This window comes from Dermacentor silvarum, chromosome 1 (assembly GCF_013339745.2).
Source record: "Dermacentor silvarum isolate Dsil-2018 chromosome 1, BIME_Dsil_1.4, whole genome shotgun sequence".
Lineage (NCBI taxonomy): Eukaryota > Metazoa > Arthropoda > Arachnida > Ixodida > Ixodidae > Dermacentor > Dermacentor silvarum.
Window position 1 is genome coordinate 73,655,684 of NC_051154.1, and position 13,325 is coordinate 73,669,008.

Below are 13,325 nucleotides of genomic sequence, written 5' to 3' on the forward strand. Positions count from 1 at the left end.
AGATTGAATACATATGACACAGGTATGATTCCGCCCAACACTAAGAAATCTGCATTTTTTTTTTTTTTTTTTTCATTGAAGAGCCGCACATACCCCATGTAACATAACCAATGTCACATACCCAGTGACCCAATGTTGGCGTGAAAGAGGTTATATACAGACAAGCATACTAACCACAAATTAGGTGAAGTTCCCAAAGAATGTTAATAACATTAAAATGGGTTGGAGCACACACGGTAGGCATTACCAAGCCATGACTGGCAGATTTATCCATGAACAGAAAAGCATACAATCATTGCATTCTACCAGTACTTAAACATGGAGCAGAAACTAAAGACGTTAACAAAGAAGCTTAACAATAAGTTAAGGAGCATGCAACGAGCAATGGAATGAGAAATGTTAGGCGTAACGAAGGAATGCACAGTGTTGATTAGAGAGTAAATAGGGGTAGCCAATATTTAAGTTGACATTAAGAGGAAGAAATAGAGTTGGGCAGGCCATGCCAGTGATGGAAGCAACATTCTACTTTTTGGAGCAGATTTCAGAGCAGAAAAAATGCCACTTTGGAGCAGCCATAAGTGTTTTTGGAGCAGAGAAAATGCTAGTTTGGAGCAGCTATTGGTGTTTTCGGAGCAGATGGCAAAATATGCCACACGACTCCTACAGTTAAAAGCACCACCAAAATGTCTCGTGAATATTAATATTCATTATGAAACATATTGCTCATACAATAATCAATGCAAATCGCAAGAAACAAACAATTAAGAAGATGGATGGTTATCGAACGCACAGTAACACAAGCTATATATTTAAATACCAGTACTTGTGGCAGAAATAAGATCAAACCAGTAAAGCTGAGCACCACATCATAAAAGTAACCACAATCAGGGCTTTTTCTCTTCACAGGAGGGGGAGCCCTCACAAGCCAGCGACCAGTATAGCGCACGCACACTCGCACATGCTTTGTGTATGTGTGTGTGTGCATGTGTGAACGAGAGATGAAGGAAAACCGAGGGGCTTGAGTTTTGTTAATCATGACCAAAGAAAGCCAACAGACAATGAACCCAAGGAAAGCATCGTGGAAATTAGATGTGGTTGAAATTGAAATGTAGAAAAGAAGAAGGAAAAGGGAAAGTGTCCGAAAATATAACTTGCCGCTGGTGGGTGTCAAACTCACAACCTCCACACTACATGTGCATTGCACTAGCAATTGTACTATGGCTACCAATCCCTCCACTAACTTGGGTATTTGCGTTTACTAATCTAGCCCTGCGAGTGTTATAGCCAGCGTCACTCAGAGCCATGGTGGGCAGATCTGGAACATCCTTTTTTCCCCGATGCCGTCACGTAACACGTGAACTTAGGAGAGCAGGCACGTGGCTAAAAAACCCTCTTATGCTACCTAATGACATCAAGGGTGCCAGATTCGATACTCTCGCTACGAATGAACGAGAGATGAAGGGAAACCGAGGGGCTAGATTTTTTTTAAGGCATGGCCATATAAAGCCAACAGACAATGAAGCCAAGGAAAGCACTGTAGAAATAAGCTATGGTTGAAATTGAAATGTAGAAAGTGATAAAGAAAAGGGAAATGAAAGTGGACGAAAAGATAACTTGCCGTTGGTGGGTGCCAAACCTACAACCTCCACATTACACGTGCGTTGCACTACCAATTGTGCTATGGCGACAGCTATCAAACCGGCCACTAACTTGGGCATTTATGTTTACCAGATCTAGCCCTGGGAGTGTTACCCATCACTACTCAGAGCCAAGGTCAGCCGATCTGGCAATTTTGCAAAAAATGGGCATTTGGAAATGTTTATCCAAGAAATTACTTGGGAAGTAAAGGCTTAAAGATATGGGAACTCAAAGCAAATAAGTCTAGTTGTACCACAGAAGATTAGTTGCTTTGCTTTAATGACAACCTCAGGCACTACAACAATATAGTATTTCATGGTTTCACACCTACTTGCCTACAAAAGTGGACAAAATGCATGCATCTTTGGTATAGTACAGCACTCATAATGTACAACTAAACATATGAAAATTACCTCGTGGCCTTCAGAAACCAAGGTGAACCTTCACTAATTCACGAGCAGTGACTTCACGTCCAGGTGGCTCATGAAACAGTATGCTGTGCCAAGAATTTTAGTCGAACAAGGGTGGTAACCATCATGTGCAGTGCCTAGAGGGAATGCATGCAGCAGTACAATACTACTTGCTTTCCTGTTTTTGCTCAAGCCACACCAACCGCTTAATCATAATTAATCATTAATAGAAAAATTGGAGAGCTAGAGTTGCCCCGCCCAAGGCACTGCTGGCAATAAAATCACCCCCAGCGCTTGTCGATTGGGTACCACTGTGTTATAGTTGACCTGCCGAGGAGGGGGGGAAGGGGTGGGGGCAAGCCCCTCCTTCAGCAATGGAGGGGGGGTCGGGCACCCCTGGGCCCCCCTGACTTTACCTAAGTACTGACCACAATTACATATAACCATTGCCAAAGCAGCAGTTGATAATCTGTATGAGATCAAAGTAATCTCAGTCACTTTCACATTTCACCAAAATAGTCTGCATGTCAAGTTCAAAAATATAGCTCAATGAGCTATATATCTTAAATGCCAGTTCTTGTGGCAGAAAAGAGATCAAAGCAGACAAAGCTGAGCATCACAATGTAAAAGTAATCAGTCACATATCACACTTGCCACAGCAGTTGGTAATCAGTATGAGATCGAATTTCCCAGCGCCGTTTCGGAGCGGGTTCGGAGCAGTTACTAACAAAAATGACAGTTTAGAGCAGCATGTAGCGGCTTTTCTTGTTTGGAGCAATTGGAGCAGCACTTTCATCACTGCCATGCATTGCATGGATGCCAAGAAAAGAGAAGTGCAGTTGAGCACAGCAGAGAACTAGGTGACATGATGAAATTAGGAAACTTGCAGGCATAAGATGGGGTCAGCTGGTGCAAGTTAAGGGTAACTGGAGATCGCTGGGAGAGGCCTTCGTCCTGCAGTGGACATTAAAGGCCGAGATGACGATGGCACACCAAAGGACACCTACCAACTTGCCTGACATGCAGCTGAGTTGCCCCACAGGTTACGCCAGATCATTCTGCGAGCGTCATGATGGTCTCATGCCTATTGGTAGTCCTATTGACATCCTCTAGTACAACAGGTGCTTGGGTAATCATGGCCTCAAATCTGCACCACAGCCACACAGGCTTGCTTGGGGTCAGTGTTGGTGGATCTTCCAATTTTTATGTAAAAAAATGGCCACTACTTCCACTCTTATAATCACTACTTCCACTCTTATAATTGTGGTACCACTGGAGGCAACACGGGAGTGCCAGGCTGGCCCTAGAAACGCTGTGCGTGTGAGATGCTGCCAAAGAGGCAGGTGTTAGATCACAGACCTATTGCCAATTTAGGTAATTTTACTTCGTGAGCACAGTATATCCTGTACCAGAGCAAGGCGCCATGCAAGCATCCACGAGAAAAGTAATTTACATTGTGTGCACGTATCACACTTTGCACATTGTTCATTGCAAAAGTACAGACTATTTGCTTAAGTATATTACTTACCAAAAGAGAAAATATAGCCACTTATTGAAAAAACATTTGTTCAAAAGCAGATCTTCATCCCCTTCAGGACTTGCTATGCAAGTCCTGCTTGTTATGCAATGAATAAATCGTTAAACAATAGCCACAAAAATGCACATTCCTTCCATATATACTTTTTGTGCTGTCTCATACCGTGCAGAGCACGAGTGCTAATTTGTGTTCTGTATCTTCATAGACATCTTTCTCCGGCTAGCCTTTCCTTTCTTCTAATGGTTGTTTTGTTGCATGCTTTCAATGGCAGAAGCAGTTGAAACAATTCATTACATGCTACATATGCTGCTTTATGCAAGTGCTACAATAAGTTTAACCTACAGAAAACCCATTGTAATTCCGCCAGAGGGTTTGCCTCACTTTAGAGAAAATTGCTTCCCACAGTTTCGAAACCTGCAAACCATAGAAAACAAACTAGGCTTACAAAAAAAGGCCTGATTGACATGTTGGTACCTCATACCAACAAACATCACTTTCATTGCTCTCATCCTGCAACATATCCTCCCCAGATACGGACTGTCCTATGAACAACCAGCGTTGGCCAGGAGGCACCACAGCAGTTTGAGTAACCAAAATATACTGACACTGTCTGGTAGGAAGGCCACAAAAATGACAGGATATATTGAACAATAACGTACGTGGGGCTATCAAAGCTTGCCAACGCCTGGAACATCCAGCCCAGTATCGTCCATGATCTTACACTTTCCAAGGAGCATGTGCACTCCTAGGTTCTAGCACGCCGGTGCTCAGTCAGGTCAGAAGCTGGACACGTGTGCCTCAAGATGAGTGGTGAATTTGCTGATGCAAAATTGCAGCAAGTGCTCCTCAAAACTTTCCTCTGCCCACAAGGGCGTGTATTATGGGGCGTGTATTTGGCAAACAGTTTCAGCACTGGTTGCCCATTAACAGAAGCCGCACTGTTGCAATGATCACATCCTTAACAAGTAAAATTTAATGTGCGCACAAACTAGAAAGTTTCAAAAGAGTAAAAAAAAATATATTTTTCAGAAAAACACAGCTGGGCAACGATGAAGAAAAACCAGAACAGTCTCTCAAAAGCAAGTTCTCTGGTTGAAGATATACTCATAGCCAGAAAGCTTGCAGAGGGCAGGACATACTAAAATCAACCATGTGAAGCGATAGACCAATATCATGATAAGTTCACTACACCACTGCTGCTGCAAAGCATGCCAGCAGTAGCGGTAGTAGTCAGTGAACTGAATGGCAGCTTTGGTTGGAGATGCATATTTTTATTTATTTTATTTTTTTTCTTCCTATGTCAATCCAGCTCAACTGCTATGATAAGGGGCAGGTGGTTGAGGATAGTAGATTCCGAAAGGACAAGATGGCACAGTAAGGGAGGGCTGAGGTCACAGTGCAGCTGGCCTCAGCATTCCACTCAAGGTAGCTTTGAGCTTAAGTACAGTGGGAAAAGCAGCGAGCACAACCACAGGAAATATTCTGGGCTAATTCTAACCCTTTGATGGACAGCGGGCCATATCAGTCCCACTTTTCAGTGCAACTTCACTGTGCCATATAGGTGAAATAAAACAATTACGAGTGAATTTTTCTGTGTGGTGAGTTTCTGAACCTAGATAGAACATTTTTTCCCCTATTGAATTCCAAGTTCATTAACAAGGCAGAATGGTTGTACCCATTTTATGCTTCCTTTTCCACTATGTTCCGTTATTTCATTTAGCTTTGTTTAAGCCACTACACAATAAATGGCGACTCTTTTGAGCAAAATTTCGTTCTTGAACTAGAACGAAAAAAACACAGAAATAAGTCCAAGCCTGATACCCCCCCCCCCCCCCCATATTCGACTTGATTGACACGTTTTCACGACGGATGTGTGCTTTTATGATTTTGGTTTGGTTAGGCATCTCAATTTTCTATAACCAACACCTACCAATAAAAGATTATCCATTTATTAGCCTTCCACATGCATCACATCACATCACTGTATACGGAAAATGCTTAGCCTCTGAGGCTTTCCATGAAGCACCTGTTTTCTGAAAGCTGTTGTAATACTGAGCAGCCCTGAGAGTCAATGGAGTTTAAAGGGTGCTTAATAAGCACAACAAAAACTTGCAAATTATGCGCATGCTGTTTGTATTGTATACTAGTGTGCACAGGTTACTTCAGATATTTTTACATGCAGCCATGAGGAGGTAGAAGTGGACGACACCACCATGTAATGCTCCTCTTGTCTTGATAAATATGGCCTAGTTGGATAGTGGGACATATATACATCCCACATTCTTCCCCCATAAAAAATGCTAATCAGATTATAGATTTGACTTCTCTTGAACAATACCTGATCAGGGACACACTCATAATGCTTATGACACAAAGCAATCCATTCTCCTGCTGTGGCCATCAAAGCATTAAGAAAAGTTCTTCCACCCAAACATAGTTCGATTAGATGATTAAAGTCACTGTCTCAAAAGCAAATCTCTTAACTATAACCATGTAAAACATTGTGGACAAATTAAAAAAAAAATTTGTACCACCTAAACATAGTTCAGTTAGATGACTAGTCACTGTGTCAAAAGCAAAGCCCATATTACAAAGAAGTACTCGGTCAAACTAATTCTGCATTATGGCCTTGACCAGCACTAACAACGTGTCGTAAGGGGGGGAAAAAAAAGCATGTGAAAGTAGGGGAGAGCGGCATATTTGACAAATCACTACTACATCAACAAGTTAAACACACCAGACTGCAAGGTGGACTAGAATGAATAGCAGGACCAGGGTGCCCAAGGTGTGACTATATAAGAAATAACTTTCAGACCACTAATGTGCAGAAACCTTTAAGATATACAACACTCTTCTGTGCTGAGGTTTTCAATGCCAGCAGTGAGCAGACGTGTCATAATTCCACGTGAAAGGTAGCATGAAGTCACAGATGACGGAGAGTCATAGAAGGACATCATATTCTTCGCATCGGACTCTTCAGGGTGCTGCTCATTCTTGAAGATCTTAAATGCATCTTCAATCAACTGGACACAGCAAAACATTGCAATTAATGAGAGCTGTCTTGGCAGCTAACAACAAAGTACAAACAGGTCATGCAATAAATAATGACTGAGTTCAGGCCAGAACAACTTAAGCATTCCTAACAAAGCACTTAAGTATGATCAAAGGCCCCATCAAATTTTTAAAGGCTGCAATGTAGCTAGCTCTGCATAAAGATTCCAAAAGCCTTCTCTGACACTAATCAGTGTACAGTCTATAGCAAAAGAAGTTAAGGCTGGCTGGCCGTTGCTGACAATAGCTGACTAGGCTTTACTTTGATGTACATAGTGTACAGTTATGAAATCAGAACATGAGAAAAAGACAGACCCTGATTGTACCAATGCTATGCCACCTCATCTGATCAGGAGAGAGAGAACATTTCAGGAGTGCACCCCTATGTTACTTCATCCAATATTTTTCATTTGTTTGTTTCTTTCCTTTCTTTTTCTATAGCCGCCTGCATATTTTTTGTCAAATCTCTACAGAGCCTTTAGGTTCACACTAAGTGAGAATGTCATTACAAACTACTTCATTACATGTCCAGCATACTTGAACTTCAGTTTAGTTCAAGCTAGAAATATTTTTACAAGTCTCATGCATTCATTTTAAGAATTCTGTTTCATCATAAAAGTGTCAAAACACAAAGGCAGCAGGGCACAGATATAGAATACACGCAAGTCAATTAGCTAAAAGAAGACCTGCAAAACAGAGATTGAGGATGTAGTTTTATTTGTTATAAGTATGGCTAAGCTTGAACTCCCATGACAAAAATTGTATTAGAGTATATAATATGTTAATCAGTTCCAGTAATGTGTATTTCTCACTGACTGCAAAGGCACATGGCAGTGATCTTTAGCAGCAGATATTGATACACACACTTCAGGGTGATTGAGTGCAGTATGTGTTCTCAAGGCATCTTAAAACACAATGCAGTATATAAAAACACCAACAAAGCATTCTAGGCATGAGTGGCATGGGCATCAACTGCAATAAAAATTACTGATCGTTGCATGTTTTAGAGTGCACATCTTTTTAACTGTCTGTAGGCAGCTAAAATGATTCTTTAACAAGCAAAGCACTTCATCTAAACATCACTACCTGCATATGAAGGGACACATACCACATCCAGGTCAACCTTCTCACTAAATGAGAACTCCGGATTCCTTTTCAAGATCACATCAATCACCATGAGAAGCTGAAAAAGAAAATGCACATGGAAGATGCTCAGAATATGCTACATGAAGGCAGTTATGACAAATAAGTTACCTCAATCATGACATGTCGGTATTCTGGTAAGGAGACGTGGCTCAATAGCATTTCCACTTGAAGGGCAAAGTTTAAGTCATATATGGTTAATTCACTCAGTGTAGGTTGCTGGAAAAAAAAAAGAGAGAGAGTATTTTACAATTAACGAAGAGCATTTATCTTCCAGACTAATTAATTACACAGGGCTGCAGCAGAGAACATTTACACTAGCAAGCAATGTGCCCCATGTTAATAACAGTAATACCACACAATGTTGTTTTACTTTTTGCAAATGTCCATTTTCATCGAATTATCACCATTATCAAGTTGTTGCTCGGAACAGCACGCACCTACAGTATCCTTAATTCCCTGGACGTCGTCGCTAATTCTATAGCAAAGGAGGCAAGTCTGATCAAATTGTTTGTGTGATGAGGATAGTGTTGTGCATTCTTCAATGTACGCCAGCACCATCGATCACTCTGGAACGTACGGTGAGACATGTATAAACAGCGGATGTGCGAATAGCCTTGTCTCTCGTTCTAAGCACTTTTTCAAAGATGAACCAGTACCCCCTTGCCCAGTTTGATATTTATAAACTTTAAATAGCAGATGTCCTTAACCCGTGAGATCAGATTCAACAACCGACAATGGTGCTGACAACTATCACTGTGATTTCAGTATTGCTTGTCTCTCTGGGCACAACTTTGCCCAATACAGAGATGAATTCTTAACTGAACCATTTTCATTAATTCTCAGCTTTCACCATGCCTACAACGTGACGTTTAGTGGAGGTGCGGGGTGAATACTACAGTTCGCTTATGGAAAAAGTCAGTTGCTAATTCCCCTAGTCTACGAATTGCTAATTCACCTATTGGGCTTCGAGAAAGCCACCCATAACTTCTGCCCACTCGTCTTCTTGCCGAAAGTCCCAGTCACAGAAATTTAAATTTTTCGCTTTTATTGTGTTAGCACTGCTGTCGTCCAGAAAAAAAAAAAAAATGTAGCAATGGAATCGTTGTGTGCAGCTTGTAAAAAACAGCAACAATATAATAATAATAATAATAATAATAATAATAATAATAATAATAATAATAATAATAATAATAATAATAATAATATGGAATGAGAGTTTACAGAAATGGCCAGGCCCGCCGTGGTTGCTTAGTGGCTATGGTGTTGGGCTGCTAAGCACGAAGTCGCGGGATCGAATCCCAGCAACGGCGGCCGCACTTCGATGGGGGCGAAATGCGAAAGCACCCATGTACTTAGATTTAGGTGCAGGTTAAAGAACCCCAGGTGGTCGAAATTTTCCCGAGTCCCCCACTACGGCGTGCCTCATAATCAGATTGTGGTTTTGGCACATAAAACCCCACAATGAAAAAAAAAGGCCAGTAATTATACACATTTTCACTGATGGAAAGAGCACCTCCTTCTTGGACTGCTGTGTAGGAAGTACAAAGCGCACATGCTTCTCCAATGCTTTTGATACATGGGAGTTTACATCAGTCTAGAGGACATCATGGTAACACCCAGGAAATGTCAATAAGGAGAATGTCAAGTTATATTGTTATTAGATAAAATTCTTATCACAGTCTTACGAGAGAAAACAGAAGCCTAAGAGCTGATAGAACTGTTCTTTAATATTACTGAGACTACCTGGCAATTCTAACATGCGTAGGGGTGTGCAAATACTCAGGGTGACCAACCGCAGAGGAGGGCTCAGCGAGAGCAGTCTCATCAGACTTTACCACGCCTTCCTGATGAGTCACGTAAATTACGTAGCCTCGGCGCTAAAATGGACCAAGAGAGACGCGGCCAAGATAGAGATACTGATGCGCAAGAGCATCAAAAGGGTGCTAGGTCTTCCGATTACTACAAGCACAGAGCGGCTCGATCAGTTAGGGGTCCACAACTCGCTAGCAGAAATCATCGAAGCACAGACCAAGGCACAGGTCGTGCGGCTGTCGACCACCAGGGCCGGCAGATGCATCCTAGAAGAAGCAGGCATAAATACACAGGCAGAGTGCAACGCACGCAAGGTCGTGCTCAGCGCGTCGGTCAGGGGCACTTTCAAGGTTGAACCGCTTCCGAGAAACATCCACCCGCAATTCAACGAGGGGCGCCGAAAGGCGAGGGCCCGAGCACTACTGAAATCGACCGCCAACTGCCCAGGACTGGCGGCATTTGTAGACGCGGCCTAGTATGGGCGCAGCGACCGGTACACGGCCGTCTCGATACGCTGGGATGGGACGATCATTAACGCGGCATCGGTCAAGGGGGTAACGTCCGAAGTGGCCCAACAGGTGGCAATAGCCATGGCAATGAGGGACCCCGAACGTCCTTACGTGTACACAGATTTGCGATCGGCGGCCAGAGCATTCGCCTCGGGCTCCATATCGCGGGAAGCGGCGGCCGTCCTCGGCAACGAGGGAGCCGCGGGTCATCACATCGTCAAATGGTTTCCGGCCCACATGGGGGCCGACGTGCACCCCGACTTTCCCAACGCCAACGAGCTGGCGCACGACCGCGCGCGAGGACTCACGCACCGCGGCGATCGTGGCGAGCGAAGTGGCGGGGAGGGAGGGGAGCACTGAGACCCGCTGCTCACCTTCAACAAAATAACAACGCACTATCAGCTGTCGAGGAGGGCCTTCCCGCTCCCCCACGCTAAACTCAATAGACCACAGTCATCGATATTCAGAATGCTTCAGACAGGGTCGTTCCCCTCGAGAGGCAGACTGAGCCTTTATTCACCAGAGGTAGAGCCGCAATGTCCGGATTGTGGTGAATCATACTGCTCGCTAGCGCACATGCTCTGGCAATGCTCCGCGTTAAGCGGCACCATGTTCCGTAAAGAAGAAGACTGGGAGGACGCCCTGCGAAGCGACAACCACCAGACCCAGCTCCGGGCTGTCCAGAGGGCTTAAGAAAGGGCGGAGGCTCACGGGCTTCCCGTCCCAACGTGGGTGCGGCCCGCGACCCCTGCCGACCACTAAACAAAGAGTGGGTGGGGAGGGGTTCCTCAGGACTCAATAAAGTTATTTCCTCCTCCTTCAAATAATGAATTGAATAGTGCCCTATTCAATTCGGTTTTAGAATTGAATAATTACTTGTAAATGTGAATATTATTTGAATATGTTACAAATATTTCAAAATGTCAACTGGGTCAAAATAAAAATAAAATTTGAGCAAAAGTTCGCTAAATTTTCACCCCCATGGGCATAGTATAGACATGAAACATGAGAACTTGCATAGTGGAGCAAGGCTTGGTCGCTTAGGTACAGCGATCATTCGCGCTGTCTGAAGAGTCGTTTGCATGCAGAGAGACTTGTTTGCTCCTAATGCTTCATTTGGGCTTTCAATAAGCAACGCTTCATAACGTACTAGTATGTAATGACAGAAACGTGCTTATTTGAAGAATACTGGGATGTGAACATCATTTTATAATAATTGTGATAATGGCTATTCATTATTTGAAAAATATTTGAAAAGTATTCGATATTCGATTCGATTCGCTTCTGGTGCTATTCAATTCGTATTCAATTCAGTCACAAATCGCCATTTGCGCACCCCTAAACATGAGGTCAACAAATTTACCAGTTCAAAAGTAACATAACCTTAAATTTCCTAAGTATATTTAGATTAAAAAGCAGAGCTAAGCCCAACAAAGTCTTTTTGTTATTGGGTTGAGTAGTGAGGTTTCAGCAATTATCATTATGCTTAAAGTGCTCGCCAAGACTTGATGGTAATAATTTATAGGTAGGGTTCTGTGTTTTTGGATAAATCACAAAAACTTCAAAAAACACTGGAGTAAAATTTTCCGAATTCGCAAATCCGATTTTGAGGGCATGTAGCCTTGAAATACTCGAGGATGGCTTTTGTTCTTTGGACGTGCCAATGCATTTCATCGCAAACACTGCAATGCATGACATCTTCCGAGAAAGCCACACACCAACGCACAACAAATGCGCAAAGACAGCGCAAATTTACATTGTATTACACAAATGGGAACTTCAAGCTTCAAGTCTGTAGCAAAAGAGAAGCCAGCATTTGACATTTCACTCAGTTTTCTGCTTTTTTAGAACAAGGTGAAGACATTGATGCTTCTGAATTATGAACAAGGATAGTTTGTGCTGAACCATATGTCAATCCTTCTTGCACGTCTCTACGTGGCGCGTAGTCTTGCACTGGCTAAGGGCGGACAAAGAAGTTGAAAGCACGCACATTGTGCCGCACAAATAATTTCCACAACTCGACTGTTGTGCTCTGCTTTGCTATGCACCAAACATGCATTCAACCATGGTAGCTAACAAAATCAAATTTTGCATGTCGTTTACCGCCGCAGGTACCAGTCCCTGAAATGGTGACAGCATTCATTAGCAACCGCAGTGTTTTGGTTACAACAAGCCATGCAGCTGAACTCGTTAATATCTCTCGTCGAGGACATTGTTTTTTCCGCTCTCCATGTTTATCTAGCTTTAGTAACAAGTTGACTTAATGGCTGAATGGGGAGCGTGACCAGAAATGATGATTCCGCAGAGCCCCTGAAACAATTTTTCGGCTGCGGTAAACAACTGGCATGGTCAACTTTAGAAGTGCAAGCATCTCTGCCAAGGTGACGTTAGTTAACAGCACATACCCATCGTGTATCCTCATTTTTGCACACAACACAACTGGTGAGTTGTAACAATCTGCTAGCAAGGTGCGCCAATTGATGAAGAAGTTAATTGAAGAATCGTGCTAACTATTCACCACCCATTGTCGCCCTATATGCTTAAACCGTTTTATGCCGAATCGGTTACGATTATTATTTTATTTAGTTCAGCTTTGGTTTGGGTTCAGGCAGGTTCCAAAAATATTGCTTCAGGTTTACGTTCAGTTCCGCCCAAAATTGCGGTTCGGATTCAGTCCTACACCTTGCTTAGGATATACACTTCAACTTGACAAAAATAGAGCATATATGTGTCATATATGCGGCTGGCTTCTAACTGCAGCGCATCACAAGCATTGGATGGAGGAGTTGGGACACAGGTACACATGAAAGCAAAAGACAGCAGGCTGGCGTGAGCTGCATCCAAAACTACGTTTCATTTCTCCTTAATTCCCCAACAGAGGCCCAAGAGTCAGCCTTTCACTGAACCTATACCATCGCTTCAAAGGAGCATCCTTCTATCTTCTTTCACTTGAAGGCATCTCTGCTTATCGCTTCTCTCATGCTGAATGTGAAAAACTAACACCAAGTGATGCAGAAAAGGAAGAAGTGGTTTGGTGCCACAGGAAATAGCTCAGTGTACTTGAGGCCCGCGAATTATGGTTGCACCAGAGCTAGTAGGTGCATTTGGACTAGTAGTTTCAGTTGTGGTGCGTTCCAACTGGTAGTTTCAGTAGTTTGTCTACGGTTCCCTCGGAGTTATCACTATCCATCCACATCTTGCATTACGTTAAACACACCAGTT

At 43.0% G+C, this 13,325-nt stretch overlaps 1 protein-coding gene across 3 annotated transcripts in view; it reads right to left on the minus strand.

Annotated features, from left to right (window-relative positions):
* Positions 1–4,853: 4,853 nt before the first annotated feature.
* The window catches only part of LOC119466072 (probable phosphorylase b kinase regulatory subunit beta), an 82,458-nt gene continuing 73,986 nt past the window's right edge, over positions 4,854–13,325 (minus strand). For all 3 annotated transcript variants that reach the window (XM_037726571.2, XM_049669725.1, XM_037726585.2), the window contains 3 exons: positions 7,891–7,998; positions 7,745–7,819; positions 4,854–6,608 (listed from right to left, as the gene is read on the minus strand). In XM_037726571.2, the coding sequence (XP_037582499.1) occupies positions 6,420–6,608; positions 7,745–7,819; positions 7,891–7,998 (372 nt within the window). In that variant the 3' untranslated portion in view covers positions 4,854–6,419. The remainder of the gene's footprint in view (positions 6,609–7,744; positions 7,820–7,890; positions 7,999–13,325) is intronic.